Below are 16,302 nucleotides of genomic sequence, written 5' to 3'. Positions count from 1 at the left end.
TCTGTATCGTTGGGTATGGTTGAGATGTAAAAGGGAATTACGGGACGATGTTGACGACCCCGCCAGACCCGAAGCATGGATGAGAATGTTGAAGGGAAAGGCAATCTAGTCAAGAAGGAGATGTAAAGCTGAAGTGGAAGGACAGATGAATTGGAAGAGGATGCAATCTGGAAGAAGAGAGTACGAAGTGAAAGAAGATATGAAGAGATGAAGATGTGAGGTGGAAGGAGAAAAAGTGAAGTGGAAGGAGACGTGAGGTGGAAGGAGAAAAGGTGAATTTGAAGAGGATGTGAAGCTGAACTGGAAGATGCGAAGCGAAAGTGGATATGAAACTTAGGTAGTTTACTTTGCTCTCATTTTTCTCGCTTCGAAGCCCTTGAGTATCCTTTCGCGGTCTTGATGTCGCTGCTTTTGGCTTCTGACGTTAGTGCTTCTGTCTAGGCGATGCTGTCCACCACATCCCGAAGTGGACCAAGTACGGCTGTGTCCTAGTATTATGAAATTCGGTCTCGGCCCGATCAACTTCTCTTCACTGTACCCTAATTACGCTTGCTTAGATGAGCTGTGGCGATAATGGCAGCTCACTATATATCAGCTACTTTATTACCACACATGGTGGCCGTCTACTCATTCCCGGGGCTGTGAGGGGATAGGGGGCATACATTTTGGCAACCCGTTGGCAGAGCTATCTACATCTCTTTATTATCTCCTGGGTTATCGGCTCGAAGTTGGAGGATAGGATACTAGCTCTCGTGAGACATGCTATGAAAATCGTAGAAACTCGGTGCGTGGTGTGACCCATCTAAGATACTTGAGGGAAGTCGTATTGTTAAAGTATCCCCTGCAAGTATGAATTTTGAAGTGTATAGTGAACTTTGGGAGTGGTAGAGGTTTAAGAAAGAGAGAAAGAAAAAAGCCCCGGTAAATTACCTTGAGAAAGTCCAGAGCTGCAACACGATACATCGACTTTGGCAAGCCATCAGTCCCATCATTGGCTGTCGGAAAAGACAGTTTACCAACAGCCATTCGATGCATCGATTGGCTATCAGCCTATCGCATTAGATGGTAGATCGATACACAATTGTTCCTAAATGAGCTGCACTTAGTAATCGCCAATTCAAGAACAGTCGTCAGAGGCTGTCCCATGTGATCGACATGGTCGACATGCATACGAGGTTTCTTTTCAACACGATTGTACTCCCCACTACGAAGTGGAATAACACGTTTAAACCATCGGATTGATTCGCACCATGCAACACTTGCTTTCTGGCTCATGCGCTAATCATCTGCTAACGAAGCATGTACATGGAAATTCCCCACCCTCCTGAAAAGCAACAAGAAATCAAAAAGTAAAATAAAAGTCTAGATGAGGGTGAGGATGTGGGATTGAAAAGGGGCAAAAAGGCGGGGGACTAGGGTGTAAAGGATAGGGCAGTGGTGTTTTGGAAGGGAAAAGATTAAAGACATTCGTCGGAGAAGACTTTTATGCACTCTCTATTCTTCACATTCCCTATGCGTTTAAGTGGTCAGTTCCAAAGACTGCCATCGAAGCCGGGGGCAAGACAAGGGTTTTAGTGCTTATGGCTCGGTCCAGTCCACTTGGTCCGTGACTGGGTCTGAGTTGTCCCGCGAAGATGTCACTCGGAGACGGAGACGAAGTTTCGGCGGCAGGGCCTGGTAGGGAGTTGTTAGCAATCATACAATTAGTTGATAAGGAGAGGATAAAGATATACCCCATTCAATGCAGTCACACGCAGTGTCTGGGTGCCTTCTTCACCGGCGTCCAACTCAGCCTTGCTGATGGCGCTCAGTTGCAGGCGTTGGCTTTTAGGCACAGCAGCCTGCAAGCCGACGTTGGAGAAGCGGTCGAAGTTAGACTCGTTGCGGAAACGAGCCATGATTTGAGCAGTATTACCACTTCGCTGGACTTGCAGTGCGAGGACAAGTCCATCCTTGTTGAAGGCTGTGTGTGCAGGAGTCGAAGCAGAAACCGGGGCAGGAGAGGCAGAAGGAGAAGGGGCAGAAACGCCCATTCCACCTCCTAGCAGGTCGAGCCCGGAAGAGGCTTGCTGGCTCGGCTGGGGAGAGGGCGAGGCGCCATTCGAGCCAAAGAGGCCCATGATGTCGTTCTTGTTGGAACTGCTCTGAGCCGCGGGCGCAGGAGCAGGCGAGGACAAACCTGAGTCTCCGCCAAGAATATCTGCCAGCAGATCGGCGGTGTTTGAGCCGTTGGAAGTCGGGCTAGTCACGGTGGCATCGGAACCACCCATCAGGTCAAGAAGCAGGTCGTGATCGGCGGGCTTAGACGTCTTAGTGGACTTGCCACGAACGATCTTGCTCTGACGCTTCTTGCTCGGGGCACCAAGCACACGCTGCTCCTCACGGATCTCAGGAGGAGGCATGCGCTCGAGAACACCACGGCGAATCTGGTCGTATCCAAACAGATTGGTGTATTCAACGGCACGCTGCTGAATCTCGACGCTCAAGTCGGCAGTTCGGCCGCTGAGGAAGCGACGCAGGCGTTCAATCTGGGCAGAGTCCGACATACGCACTGTGAGTTTCATGGATGCGGTGATGATATATTCAACCACGATCTGCGAGGCATAGGTACTGTTGAGGATGTTGGTAAACAGATCGACAATGTCGCTTTCCCGGACCTCCTTAACCAGCTCTTCTTCCTCGTATTGACCACCTTGCAACAGGCTATCGGCATATTCACCGATAGACCAGGCTGCAGCAAGCGTGAGTCCCTCTTGTGAGATATCCTCCTTCAAGGAAGAATAGAGCTTTTGAACAGCATAGGTCTGCAGCTCTGGAGTGGTCGCAATGAGGCGGACGAAGGAAGAAAGTATTTGCTCTTTGACGTAGTTCCCAGCCAGCTTGAGAACCCGGAGGATGGTGTCCATGTGCCAACGCTTATTAGGCGCGAATCGGTCCGCGGCAATACCAATTTGAGTCGTCATAACCGGCTTGAACTCGTTGTCGGAAACCTCCAGGAAAGCCAGGAGCTCCCGAACAAGCACTCGCACATTGCTTTCGTTGATCAACATGAAGCTGAGATCGAGCGCTCGCCGGCGAATGCTAATATCAGGATCCCGCAGACATTCCAGGATGGTGTTGCGGTGTCTCTGTACCGCATTTGGCTCAATCGCAACGACCTTATTTAGGGTATTCAAAGCAACATAACGGATATTGTTGTCCTTGTTCGCCAAGAATTTACCCAAAATATTGACACCTAGCACCCTCAAACCGGAGTCGGCCTCGATATCCAGGATTGTGAGAACAGCTTCATAAAGAATGGCATTGCCAACGTTCTTTGACGAGTCCGTGTTGGTGGCCACCTGGGCCAAAATATCGTTGATCAGCTCGCTAGTAGCGGGATCTCCTCGTCCCAATACCCGCAGGAACCGGAGAATCTTGACCTGAAGAAACGGATCTGTGATGCCGGACACATCGTGCTCTGGGGCATAGCCGGAGGTTGTCAGCCCTTTCAGAGCACGCACGAGGCCTCCGGCCAGCGGCCGGAACATCTCGATCACGCCCTCCGGGCCCTCCTCTTCCTCCTCTGCCTCGCAAAGATCCGTCGCGAATGTGAGACCGCAAATCAAAACACCGTGGTTCCGATCTCCGAGGAGATTTTTGGCCTTCTCGAGGAAGTGTTCGTACAGATCGGGGACCTTGCGACATATCCGCATCGCGCAAATCGCCGCTTTCCGTCGAATATAAGGGTTCGCTGTGGACATGAGGTTTTCGACTTCAGGGAACAGGTCACGAGACATCTCGATTGAAGCAATGTTGCCGAGGGCGCAGAGAGCGAGGCCGACGATATACTGGTTGGAGTGGTTAAGGTCACTACGTTTGTTAGCATGCAGCTCCCCTGTCGATATCTGAATATTTGAGCCACTCACTTCTTCAAAGAATTCGTGACCAATGTCAAAACTTCCTGATTCTCGTCGAGCAATAGCATGGTCCCCAGGTATCCCAATCGCTTGTCGGCGAATCGGTGAGAAGCGAGGAGCTTCAGGCATTCGATCTGACCAAAGTGAGTTCGCTCTCCAAGGGTGAAGAGATAAAGCAGTTTGGCCACATTATTCCTCCTGTGGGAAGTTAGATGCCGGTACGGTCAACGAGGAATGGATGGTTGGGGCAGCTAACCGGATGTTCGAGTCGTGGCTCTCTTCTCGGAATGAGGCTCGAATGGCGGCGCTTTCCTTCTGGATGACTGCCCGCTCGTCGGCAATAGTCTTTGCCGAGCGTACATTTCGAATGAACTGCTTTACTGTTGGAGAAGTGATGCATTAGAACCTCGCATGTTCAGGGGAGGAGGGGCGGCGGGCAGCAACGTACGCGATGACATGATGGCCACAACCCCCGGCGGGGTCAGGGGGTGAAGTGGTCAATGGAGGAGTATCAAAGGAGTGATCCGCGACGGGATCCGGAGAAGTTTGGGGCTGGAGCAGGCGAGATTCGTGAAGTAATCCAACGTCCGGTCTGGATTGTGCTTTATTATGGCCCGTGACTTGGGTCGACCTGGCTTCTTGGCAAGAGCGCTAGTCTATAACGGGAATGGCGGGGTGTTGACTCTCAAGAAGATCACATGATCGCACTAGCTGTCAGGGTCCAAGAACGAGACCGTTACTCAACTGCGGGGACGATCGTGTGAATCTCGCGAGGGGATGATTAGTATTTTGCTGGTTGTGCTGAGATAAAGCAGCATAAGAAGCCTTTTGGGCCTGTAATTATAGCAACTTGAGTATGGCTACTCTGACAACGGGTATTTACCCAAGTCTACTTTCAGTCTCGATGAGGACATACGGGCACTGCAGAATTCACCACGGTAAAAAAAAAAAAAAAATTCCATTTCATCTTCTTTAGAAGAGAAAAACTGATTCTTGGAAGGATGGTATACAAGAGCGATCAAAAAATTTAGCAATAAAAAAAAAAGTTGATTGGACCAGGGCGGGCTCGAACCGCCGATCGTCGCTATATTATCATGGAATCTCCCTTTCGGGTGGATCACATAAGAGCGAAGCCTTATCCAACTGGGCCACAGGTCCTTTCCTTGAAATCTATTGTTAAGAATTTGCGTTTGAATACCCGCCCTGTAATACTTTAATCGGTCTGCCTAGGGTATCCACCAGCCAGCGCGCGAATAGTTAGCGACAAACATGCTCGTTTTATACCGACAATTCGAAAGACGTATCGGTCTGCCACAAAATTTCGTTATGTGGCTCCGAAAATCCCTGGAAATGAGAGTGTTCCGTGACAAAAGACCCCTTGGCCGGCCTAGTAAGTGAAAAGGGGAAGACGGTCTGTATGAAAAAATGGATTCTTGAGTGGGTCATCAATGGGGTTCAACCCTAGTTGACCCAATCCCAATACTCAAATCCGTTGACTCTGAAGATCCCTTGCATGTGGAACGCATTTGCCGAAGTACTAATCTACCTCCGCAGTAGGTTTGTTGTATTTATTGGTACTATAATGGCTGAATATGCATACGAATTGGCACAAAATGCGACCGCCGATGCCCACTAGGATCGGGGCACATCTTGAAGCCACGTTCCGGCTAGCTGCAGGACAAAGGTCTACCGACTAGTCCTTGAAAGGAAAGATGTCTGGCTTTTGATTCGAGATTCGAGGAGAGTAGTAACAACAATCGTAGCAATCTAGGTCAAATAGCCACTGCCAAAGCTGGTGCGACATGATTCATAATACCGCACACAATCCCTATTACCAGCAAGATCCCATTAAACAAAGCCATGATGTAGAATGGCGTTCCCGACGACAACTTGTCAAAGAGCAACCCACCCACTTTTGTAAGCAGAAGGATTCCAGCCCCACCGTACAGCGAATATACCCCGGCAATAGACCCTTTCAGATGTGACAGGTGCTGGAGCCGCCGGTTTATGGAGCCTGCAAGCAGGGGCTGGTTCTCAGCCGAACCCCCACTCCCCTCGCCCTGCTCCCCATTCTGCTCTTCGTAGATTTTTTGTAAAGTCTCGTCATCGATGCTAACGCTCAGAATTCCGTTACTGAGCACAGCCAAACTGCAGACGATCGCGCCGATCTGGCTGATTCCTATGAGTGCCATTATCGCGAAGACCCCACCACTGCCATCAGGCGCTTTGTATTGAGGGTTTGGAAGGAGGCCGAAGGCAAGATATCCGACTACTCCCACAAGAGCCGCTACTAGGAGTGGTGAATTGTATCGTCGAGACTTGTCAGTCAAGAACCCGAAGGCTGGGGCAGCAATAAGGGCCACCAATTGTGATACGCCAGTTAGAATAGAGGCGAGGATATATGCTTTCGGGCAGGCCTTCTTGATATCCCCCAGTCCCGAGCCAGGGGTGGGCTCATGTGGCTCGTCGCAAATTCCCGATGCACGATAGTAGTGGTTGACCGCCAAGGGAATGAATAATGAAATCCCAACTGAGGAGGCGCGAGCGACAAACCCACCTACATAGCCCAATCCAATGCTGCGGTTTCGGAATCCCAGCAACATGGCAGTCGTCAGCTGCTTCCAGTAGGGCAGCCTTGATGGTCCTGCAAGATCGTCATCTTCATCATCGACGTCTTGCGAGGACTGGCAAGTCCATAGGGCACTCCATCCCTTGTCTTCCTCACCAGGGAGATTGCGAAGGCCGATGAAGCTGAATATACTGATGAGAACGGCCACAGTAGCTACGAGGTAATAGCTACGCTGAAGTGCCTCAATCGGTGAAAGACCCAGCTTCTCGAATCGGGCTGGGAGAGGCAAAAAAGCCCCGAGCGAAATGAGAGCGCCGCATCCAGCGGATAGCCCAACAAACCCAGAAAGTCGTGCAGAAGGCGAGGTACCGGGGGCTCCAGAGCCGTCACGGCTAGATCGAAAACCGTTTAGTCGCTCGGGCGTGATGGTCAACTCCGATGAGACAGATGCTCGGTAGGAAGAGGCATTTGCCATCTTACCCGTTACCGTTGGCAGAACAGCAGTCACCATCGTCGAAACTGCCGAGCCACCGATGCTGAAAAGCAATCTTCCGAGAAGAAGCTGCGGGTAAACGTTCTTGGCTTGCACGAATAGTACTAAAGCAACAGCAATGACCGCGTAGCCCACAGTGCATACCTTATTTCTCGTTAGCAATGGGCAATGTTTAGATCCTATTAGAAAGTCACGTTAATCAACATACATGGCGCACACCAATCCGATCGGAAAGAACACCCCACAAGGGGCAAGCAGCCAGAGCAAGGAGCTCATCGGCGAAGCCCAGGGTCCCGACAGCATCACCTTCACCGTCATGGAGCCCGATGAGGTCAGTGACAACGAAGGAGACGGATGAGTTGATGAAGACCAGGAACGCGATGGAAAACGGGCAGACACCCAACAGATATGTCAGGGTCTGTACCCGTGAGGCAGTAAATAATGCCGGGGATAATGCCATCACCGTCGATGGGGCATTGCTCGGAAGTTGGGGGATCAAGGCATTCGCTCAGTTGGTTTCAGCTGCTGGGTGGCACCAAGGTGGGGCGTCACGTGCCGATCAGATAACCAGCGAGGTATACTTCCCGATTGGGTGGGGTTTGCCTAATTACGTGGAGATGCATGATTTGCTTGCAGGTTATAGGGGACTGAAACCCACTCTTCAATTGTCTCAATTCTATTCAAACTAGATTCCGAATCACAGTTTCCTTCAGTGTGAGGTATTTTACTCCGCCAATGGGGCCTGCTAAGCTCTCCAGTCGGTGCATCACAGTGCATTTTTGAGTCAATTTTGACAACGCTTGCAAAATTGTGATGACAAAAAAAAGGTCGTCAGAGAAATAACTCGATGGAGATGATTCAAATATAAATGGCAGGCTGGCAATAATGTCTTGCTCGAAAACACTGGTAGAGGATGATGTAGTTGTCTCAAGAGTGGATACGGCAGCGAGCTTTTGAGCGAGACGGTAATAGTTCCACACTTTAGCGACCCAAGAGCTTGAATATATCGGTCTGCCCTCTTTCAAGGAGTGATAGTGCCACTCTTCAGGCAAATAGAGCACCCATTCTTTAAGTGCGTGGCTGCTGGCATTTGAAGAAGCAGTTGCTTGGTTCTTGGGACGATAAGTATTGACGAGATTGCTCAAGATCGGAAACAATCTGGCTGCTGGAATCAATGTGCTATTTGCGCTCGCTGAATTATTTTGCTGAACGTAATAACTCATTATCTCAGATAGGAATGCTGGAACAGGCTGTTCGTTTATCAGACACGCAAGAGTCTGCAGTTGACTGTGTTGGCATATATCGATTCAAGCATATCAATAATTGCGTCTTGCACTTACAATAGTATAGCTGATCTCCAAGATCTCTTTCATCGGACCAATTGGTATATCTTGCCCTTTCTTGGACACAAATGATAAGTACAAAAAGGCCATTGTTCCATAAAGATGTTTAATCCATGGTGGCGACTTCATGCCCATATCACAAGTCATCATCTAGAAAAATTTCTTTCAGGCGCTGATTATTCTGCGTGGGCTTGGCTTGCTTGCGTACCTCGAAAATTGACAATATAAAGCTTGCGCCAATAGATTGTTCAATAGGAGCCTCCCAAGGATGCGATGTGGCATAAGCCAGTTTTCGCAAAGCCAAAAGGTATTTTTCTCTTGCCGACCACATTATCCAAGGTTCTTGTTGCATCGATGCCAGAGCTGCAAGTCCGACTGAAACCATGCTGATATTCGCACACGAGACCAGATCTGCTCGAGATTCCATTGCGATCTTGCATTCCCCGCCCATGATCGGGAAGCTTTCGAAGAATATTTTTGACGCGATTTCCTCCTGTCGAATACCCATCGAGAACATTTGAAGGACATCCGGCTCCCTCGTGGTTTTGGGACCAGCTTTTTGGACTGTGGCTCGAGTCTGATCGCGAAATATGACGTCCAGATGAGTCCGATATCCGGCACATTTGAGGCCAGCTCGTGAACACTGGCTACATCTTGGTCTCAGAAGATTGCACTAGGTCATTCATAAGTATGTTGGGCTCTCAGCAGCAAGCGGGGCCCAACCTTGATCCGCCTTGATCGACAGTTTGCGCAACCTGGGCTAGCTCGATTGTTCAGAACCATAGCTTCTAGTGTCGAAATTCGAACGTATCGGTGGAAGATGAAAGATGAAGTGTGTCTACACGGGGCATATTACCTTGGCCACCGCCTTGTTGGGCTCTCGGCAAATGATTATTTGCCCCCCGGTGCCCGGAAGTGCGGGGTCCCGCTGATCCGATGAAAGCCCACGCTATTCTACGAGCCGATTTCCAAAACGGGGTTAGAGCTGACAGGGAGTGGATACATTACAAATCCCTCATCTATGCAGGTGAATTCATATGTTGAATCTTCCTAGTGCGCTATTTCATGAGTTGACTGCTGAATCAAGTTAGAATCAAATATGTAGACACGTGCTGCTTTTCCCTCTTGCTCGGGCATCTCCAGGTATAAAAGCATCGATAGTTGCTTGGAATTTTGGACTATCATATCATTCAACCAGGAAGCTCTCCATACCTTTGACTATACACCGAGCATCTCCCTCTGAATATGAGCTCTTTCAAAAACATTACCCTTCTCGGAGTGAGTAATTGGCAGATATCCAATTCGTCCGAAAGAAAACAGCACTAACGATGAAGTTCAGAAAGGTCTGCTCGGAAGCGCCATTGTCAAGCAGCTTGTCGACGCCGGCTTTAACGTGACTGTCTTTAGCCGTACCTCCCAGGTCACAAATGATCTGCCACCGGGTGTCAAGACTGTTCAGGTCGACTACTCATCCGTTGACAACCTCGCGACTGCTCTCCGGGGCCAAGATGTGGTGATATGTACGGTCGGTACTCCAGCAATCAGTGCTCAGAAGACTTTCATTGATGCCGCCATCCAGGCCGGTGTGAAACGCTATGTTCCATCGGACTGGGGTGCACTTGGTACCGACCCAGCGGCGGAATCACTTCCATCAAATGCCATTTGGGTGGACATTCAGAAATATCTTAAAAGCAAAGCCGCCCTCGGACAAATTGAGTACAACCTTTTTGGTGTTGGCCCTATCTTGGAATATGTCATCTCCTCGTCCTTCGTTGTTGATTTTCAGAATCATACTGTTGATCTCTACGACGGAGGTGTTCACCGTTTCAGCACCACGAGCTTTGCTAGTATTGGCAAGGCCGTCGTGGGTGCTTTGAAAACCCCCGATGCGACCAGAAATCGTCTGATTCGTGTTCACGATATCGTGTTGACACAGGGAAAAGTTCTTGAGCTTGCAAAGAAATACTCTCCATCCGATGTCAAATGGACCGAAAATGCAGTGGATGCATCAAAAGAACTTGAGACGATTCTAAGTACCACAAAGCAGAGTGATCTCAACTTTGAGAAATGGGTCTCTTTGCTCAGAGCTGCTGTGTTCAGTGGTAAATTTGCCGCTGAGTATAATCCCTCGGACAATGAGCTTGTTGGCTTGCCTATACTTGATTGGAAGGAGTTTGAGGAAATTTTCGCAGCCAACTTTGGAAAGTCTTTGACGGCTGAACTTGTGAAAGAAGGAAAATTCGATGGTATCGAGAAAAGGGTCTGATTAAATTCACTCTTCGTGTCATTTTCTCATTCCTCATTTTTTCACGTCTGATGTTCTTCTTGTTGCATCCCATTGTTAGCTGTTGGGGTCAAACAGAATCCTATATCTAAACCACTTTGCCAGACTTTTTGAATACATGTATATGGATTGAGAGATGAGTGGAAAGCTGTTTTTTTTTTTTTTACATTGCCAATTGAAGTTTCCGCCTCTTCTAACAAGGATGTGTAGAAAAGTTCTCAAACGGTGATACGATGAGCCATCAGGTACTCGTAATCAGGCATCGAGTCCCGCACGGCTTTCTCAATGAATTTGGCATCTTCTTCGCCAAACTCGACTCTCCATTGCTCCGCCTCCTTGGAGATATCGATATCACTAGATACCTTCTGCTTTATCACTCCTGTAGAATTCTCAAGTGTACCAAGCATGATCTTAGCCAGAGCAATGTTCCTATCATGGGTGGCATCATCAACATTGTTACCCGTCTTCCAATCTTCAGACCTCTTTTCCATGTTGTCCCACTCGTACTGAACAGCGTTGGCATCCATTCCAGTCTGCTCGCAAAGCCTGGCAGCGATTTCGGGGTGGTTAATCAGGTCATTAGCATCCACAATCAAAGGTGTGGGCTTGAAGCCTTGGTCGCAAAACCAGTCGAACAACAGCCGCGTCCAGCGCATAGTCATATTCGACAAGGAGACATCTCGTTTTTGCTCGTCTGTCTGGTCTAGGCCTTTCGTGATTTCTGCTTCGACGATCTTGCGCTGGCAGCGACGGAGAGAAGGCCATGCTAGTGCTGGGTGGCGGATGATGAAGACATATTGCCAGAGACGCAGGTATTCATCAGACAGCATGCTTTGGCTACTGGGCGAAAAGGTATGGGGTCCGAACTTCTCAGGGAATTCGAGTCTCAGAGCGTCAAATAACTCGTCATTTGCCTTGGAATCACCGGTCTGCCATTTCTCGAAGGCAGCAGGGCTGAAAAGCGAGCCTGCGTGTTCCTTGGCAAAAAGAATCTTGTTTGCTTTTTCTGCGCGCTCCGCATGCTCTTCAATCGTATTGACGCATCCTTGGAAAATGCTCCTGAGAGTTTGCTTCTGCTCGTCGGTCCATTCCGTGGATGGCGTACTCAGATATCCACCTAGTGCGGTCGCGGAGAACGCGGGATGGAAGAAGTACCCAGCCGCCTCGTTAGACAGTACATCAGGTTGTTGAGCGATGTTCAAAATCTTTGCCAGCAGATTCGATGCTGTGCGAGGAACACTGACGAGCATGAGTCGCCGAGGCCTCTGAGAAACTTCAGACGAAGCCATGTTGAGGGGCGATATAGATGAGCGGATCGAGTATAGAAAGGTATTAAGCTTAAATCGAAGCAGGGCAATGAGCTTGCAAGGAAATGGCGCTATCAGGCTGGAAAATTGCTCATCTTAATACTCGCGCGTTTGCGTGAGAGCTGACCAAATTAATTTACGGAAATTCGTGGTAAGCGTCCTGGGATTACCCTCTTGCGAGATGACAGCCTTTCCTATGTCTCAATCAGGCGTAGTCTCTGGGGCTGAAAGATTAAATTACCTGTGAAGCATTTGTTTCCGAGCTTTTCCGGGCTCATTGGGGGCCGATAGACCGAGAATGCGGGGACTCTTCCTCATCGGGGGCCATGAATTGCTTCAAAACCAATGAATCACTTTCGGGCTTACTTTATCTTATGAGCTGATCCCGGGGTTGGCTATATTCCAGCAATGCTAAAGTTCAATTTGAAATGTATGCCTTTCCGAGAGAAAATGTACAGCATTTCGGCATTTCGGCATTTCGGTCGAATAGAATGGCATATTCTGAGGCGGACGAACAGGTGAATAAACGCTGTGGGGGGATAATAAACTCGGCAAGTAGGGACCAGTAATCTGTGATAGTGATGAGGATGTACGAGCCAGAAATATGCAACGGTTCTAATTCGTCGCTGCGATTTTGGCCCCCACCATCCTAAGTTTCGCGGTATGAGTCAAGGAACCGCAAATCGTACTTATTTCTCTAATATCAGCAATTGAGGATTCGAATTTGTCCAGTTGGTGTTAAGGCTATATCATAGGACTATGTCAGTCTAAATACATTGAATTAACGTCTCATACTCACGATCCATTCTCGTAGGGGCTTTCCAGAGTAGCGTAGAGGACTGCGGAGGGACTGTGCCTGGAGAATTTTGCGATCTCTTGTGGATTTCCAAGGCTCCTATTTCAAATTGGAATCCCTCTCCTCTAGCTTGATTTACCTTATATTTGGCGTGGATACTAGGACATGGTTGCTAGTGGAATGATTGGATGTTCCGTATGCTGCCATTTCGCTTCCACCTCCAAAGGAAATATGGTCAGCACTAAACGTTTTATCCAATCAATATTTTTTTTCTCTAACTGCCCTCTATTAAATGAGTCACTCCTATGCGACACTGCTCAAACTCTCAACCTCTGATATTGTTGTATGTAGGATAGCGGCACGTGCAGGCTGACGTAATGCGGAGGCGAGCCGTTACTCTGGAAAGCTGTCCAGATCGAGGTATACTACTCCACGTCTCCGCCCTAGGTCTGCCCCCTTCCTCCTCTGATGACCATCGGCTCAAGCGTCTCAGAGAATCGCCATGAGACTGGCCGCCTACACTGGGGTAAGTTCTGTCCCATCTCTGCGCTCGTGAAACGGGCTCGTGCATGGCCTCCGCTAACAACTCCTTAGGCCTCCGTGGCTCTGGCCACCGGTGTGTTCTTGAAGGCCCTCCATCAGAGGTCGAACGTCTACGCAGCTTGCGTATATCTCTCACAGAGTAGCGCGAATCTCATGGTACGTCTTTCTATATCCGAGGCTGGTGTATCTTCCCATAACCCGCCACCCTGCTCCCGCTCCTAAACGTGGCTAACCACGCGCTCTGCCGACTTCTAGATTCTCACGAATTTATGCCTCATTATCACCGGTTTCGTTCTCTTCTGGCTACAGCGACTTCTTTACGGACCCCTGCGGCCGATTGAAACTGAACAACTCTACGAACGAGCGTGGTTCGCTGTGACCGAAACATGTTTGGCTATGACCATTTTCCGCGGTGAGCTTGGCGGGTGGTTCCTCGTCATGTTCATCTCGCTCCTGGTCGGAAAGGTTTGGGGATGGATTGGAGAAGGACGGGTGGAATATCTCGAGCAGCAACCCCCGGCAAACCCGCGATTGTTCCATACGCGACTAGCGATTTCCCTAGTCCTGTCCGTCCTCTTCAATGCGTTCATGCTGCGGTACTGTATCAATACCGTGATCCACCAAGCGCGCCCCGATATGATGGTTATGTTCGGGTTCGAGTTTGCAATCCTGACTATCCTGTCAAGTTCTACCACTGCGCGCTACGGAATCGCATTGACGGAGATCTATATCACTCGCCAACAAGTGAAAGCAAAGATGGCAGAACGCCGAGCAGAGATTCGCGGGGCACGTTTGGAGGCAATTAGGGAGCATGCACGTGCTGGAGAAAGCTCCCCACCAACAAACTTGCCAGATGAGAATGATGTCAACGAGCTCGAGATCGATGTCCCTGGGTGGGAAGAGAAAGGCCGATGGGTCTTCTACCTTGACCTGCTGACCGATTTCGTCAAGCTCATGGTTTATCTTATCTTCTTTGCTATCCTCCTGACTTTCTATGGCCTGCCGATTCATATTCTGCGCGACGTCGTCGTTACAATCCGCTCTTTTGCTCGCCGGATCATGGATTTCCTTCGTTTCCGCAACGCAACCAGAGACATGAACGAGAGATACCCTGATGCGACTGCCGAAGAGGTCGCCAGAGAAGAAGTCTGCATCATTTGTCGCGAAGAAATGGTTTCTGCTCAGCCTGCCCCCGGTGCTGCCGGAGAAACTCCTGCGCCGCAAGCCGCAGGTGCTCAGCGCGTTCCTGACCGTCTCCGCCCAAAGAAGCTACCTTGTGGTCACATTCTGCATTTCTCTTGTCTCAGAAGCTGGCTGGAACGGCAACAGAACTGCCCTACATGCCGACGCCCGGTGGTTCGTGCAGGTGGTGCTCAGGGAGTGACAGGTGCCAATGCCAACAATGCTGGTAATGGTGCTGGTGGTGTCGCTCCCAATATGCCCGGTGGTAATCAAGCACCAGGACAGCCAGGTGTCGACGGAGCACCCAGAGCCCGCGTCTATCAATTCGGTCCTTTCCGAATCGGCTTCGGTGCTGTGCGTGGGGATCTTCTTCAGAATCTTCACCAGCAGGTTCACCAAGGAAACGCACCGCTTCAACCCGCACCAAATGCGAACCCTCAAGGTGCGCGCCAGATTGGCTTTGGTTTTGGATTTGGTCGCCGTCCACCTGTTCCTACTCCTCAGGGACAACCCCAGGGACAACCCCAGGATCAGCCTCAGTTTGCGCAGCCATCCAACTTCTTTGACGTTCATTCTCAACTTCAGCAAATTGAGCAGCAGATTGCGCAAGAGATTAACTCCCTCCGCGCTGTCACGGAGCATTTCCGACATGTACAGTCTCGTCAGTTGGAGCTAGATCGATTGCGCCAGCAACACGCCACATCTCCAACTGCTACTACCACTGTCCAGACCAGTAGCTCAGGGCTTCCGGCCCGTCAATTCGTCGCGGGGCCCCAACTCCTCCACTCTGACATCTGGGGACAGCCGGCTACCGGAAGGACTCACTCTCCCAGCGGGCTGGTCCCTCGTTCCACTCCAATCGACCGAGTCGAATCTCGAAAACCTGTCTAGTCTCACTCAGAACCTCGTTGATCCGGATCTCCCGGAAGATGCCCTGTCTAGCACTCGGCAACAAGCTGCGCAGACTTCACAGACGCACACAACCCCCGCCACCGTTGTACCTCAAGGGGATAGCAGCCACCTAGCTCAACCAGCTACAGCACCGAACTCTCAAACTGGGACATCCACGGCAGAGACAGCGGAACTGGGTTCATCAAACCCCCTGTCCGACTTGTCCCAGTGTAACGGGACATCATCAACAGTCCATCGTGCGGACTCGCCATCACAAGAGTGGACAGACGTCCGATCCGATCAAGTCCCAGCACCAGGGCCATCAACGAACCCACCCAACTGGGGCAGCGGTATGGAATTTATATCGGAACCGGAGATAGAAAGCACAGATCAAGGGTCCTTGTCAAAGGGCAAGGGCCGTACAGCCACCGTGGAAGAGGCAGACGAAGACGCCTCGTAGATTTGATGGATCTTCATGACCATATTACCCCCGATTTGTATTTTTCTTTTTTCACCCCGCTTATGGCTCTTGGGCGATGAGACAGCTTCGGTTGTTTCTCCTATTCCCTATCTTTGAATCAGCGTTGCATGGCGTTTTTAAGCAGAATATCATACCCGGTCTTTCGATTCTTCCTTCGCTTTTTTTCACCATTTTCTCGGCTTTGTCTGATGGTTCCTGATATTGTCTGTCTCAAATGCATGTCGGCATTCTGCAGTATGTAAATTCCCTAAAATTATAATCTATCTAGAACAAAGATCAATCTCCATCATCGATTTTACGAAGGAACTTGGGCTGTTGAAATGTATTTTGTTTGATAATAATAACAATATGATGTGATGTATAGTACAAGGTAGATAAAGACAGAAAAATCTATCCACAGTTTCCCAGAGCAAGTAAAAGAAGTCAGAGAAGCGAAATCCCCCAGAACGCCAGGTAGGGTACATGCAATTAGTTTTCGCAAAAGCAAAATATCAGGAGCAGAATGAGAACAGGC

At 49.7% G+C, this 16,302-nt stretch overlaps 6 protein-coding genes across 6 annotated transcripts; 2 read left to right on the top strand and 4 right to left on the bottom strand.

The window, feature by feature from the left end:
- Positions 1-1,578: 1,578 nt before the first annotated feature.
- Positions 1,579-4,357, bottom strand: N7532_010503 (AP-1 complex subunit gamma; the record flags this gene model as incomplete). Its single annotated transcript, XM_056622994.1, has 5 exons — positions 1,579-1,674; positions 1,734-3,852; positions 3,909-4,097; positions 4,156-4,279; positions 4,348-4,357. The coding sequence occupies 5 exons, from the start codon at positions 4,355-4,357 to the stop codon at positions 1,579-1,581; spliced, it is 2,538 nt and encodes an 845-aa protein (XP_056470410.1).
- Positions 4,358-5,671: 1,314 nt separating this feature from the next.
- Positions 5,672-7,421, bottom strand: N7532_010502 (putative MFS transporter; the record flags this gene model as incomplete). The annotated part of the gene is made up of 2 exons (XM_056622993.1): positions 5,672-7,105; positions 7,170-7,421. 2 exons carry the CDS (start codon positions 7,419-7,421, stop codon positions 5,672-5,674), a joined length of 1,686 nt encoding a protein of 561 aa, XP_056470409.1.
- Positions 7,422-7,641: 220 nt separating this feature from the next.
- N7532_010501 (Zn(II)2Cys6 transcription factor domain-containing protein) lies at positions 7,642-9,087 on the bottom strand (the record flags this gene model as incomplete). Its single annotated transcript, XM_056622992.1, has 4 exons — positions 7,642-8,238; positions 8,302-8,454; positions 8,513-8,977; positions 9,028-9,087. The coding sequence occupies 4 exons, from the start codon at positions 9,085-9,087 to the stop codon at positions 7,642-7,644; spliced, it is 1,275 nt and encodes a 424-aa protein (XP_056470408.1).
- Positions 9,088-9,549: 462 nt separating this feature from the next.
- On the top strand, positions 9,550-10,570 carry N7532_010500 (uncharacterized protein; the record flags this gene model as incomplete). The annotated part of the gene is made up of 2 exons (XM_056622991.1): positions 9,550-9,582; positions 9,644-10,570. The coding sequence occupies 2 exons, from the start codon at positions 9,550-9,552 to the stop codon at positions 10,568-10,570; spliced, it is 960 nt and encodes a 319-aa protein (XP_056470407.1).
- Positions 10,571-10,806: 236 nt separating this feature from the next.
- Positions 10,807-11,877, bottom strand: N7532_010499 (uncharacterized protein; the record flags this gene model as incomplete). Its single annotated transcript, XM_056622990.1, has 1 exon — positions 10,807-11,877. The coding sequence occupies one exon, from the start codon at positions 11,875-11,877 to the stop codon at positions 10,807-10,809; it is 1,071 nt and encodes a 356-aa protein (XP_056470406.1).
- Positions 11,878-13,193: 1,316 nt separating this feature from the next.
- hrdA (E3 ubiquitin-protein ligase HRD1) lies at positions 13,194-15,767 on the top strand (the record flags this gene model as incomplete). Its single annotated transcript, XM_056622989.1, has 4 exons — positions 13,194-13,217; positions 13,286-13,390; positions 13,490-15,077; positions 15,151-15,767. The coding sequence occupies 4 exons, from the start codon at positions 13,194-13,196 to the stop codon at positions 15,765-15,767; spliced, it is 2,334 nt and encodes a 777-aa protein (XP_056470405.1).
- Between the last annotated feature and the right edge of the window lie 535 nt (positions 15,768-16,302).

The sequence above is a fragment of the Penicillium argentinense genome, assembly GCF_028826775.1.
Source record: "Penicillium argentinense strain IBT 30761 chromosome Unknown utg000010l_segment0_segment0, whole genome shotgun sequence".
Classification (NCBI taxonomy): Eukaryota; Fungi; Ascomycota; class Eurotiomycetes; order Eurotiales; family Aspergillaceae; genus Penicillium; species Penicillium argentinense.
This window is presented reverse-complemented; position numbering and strand designations above follow the sequence as displayed.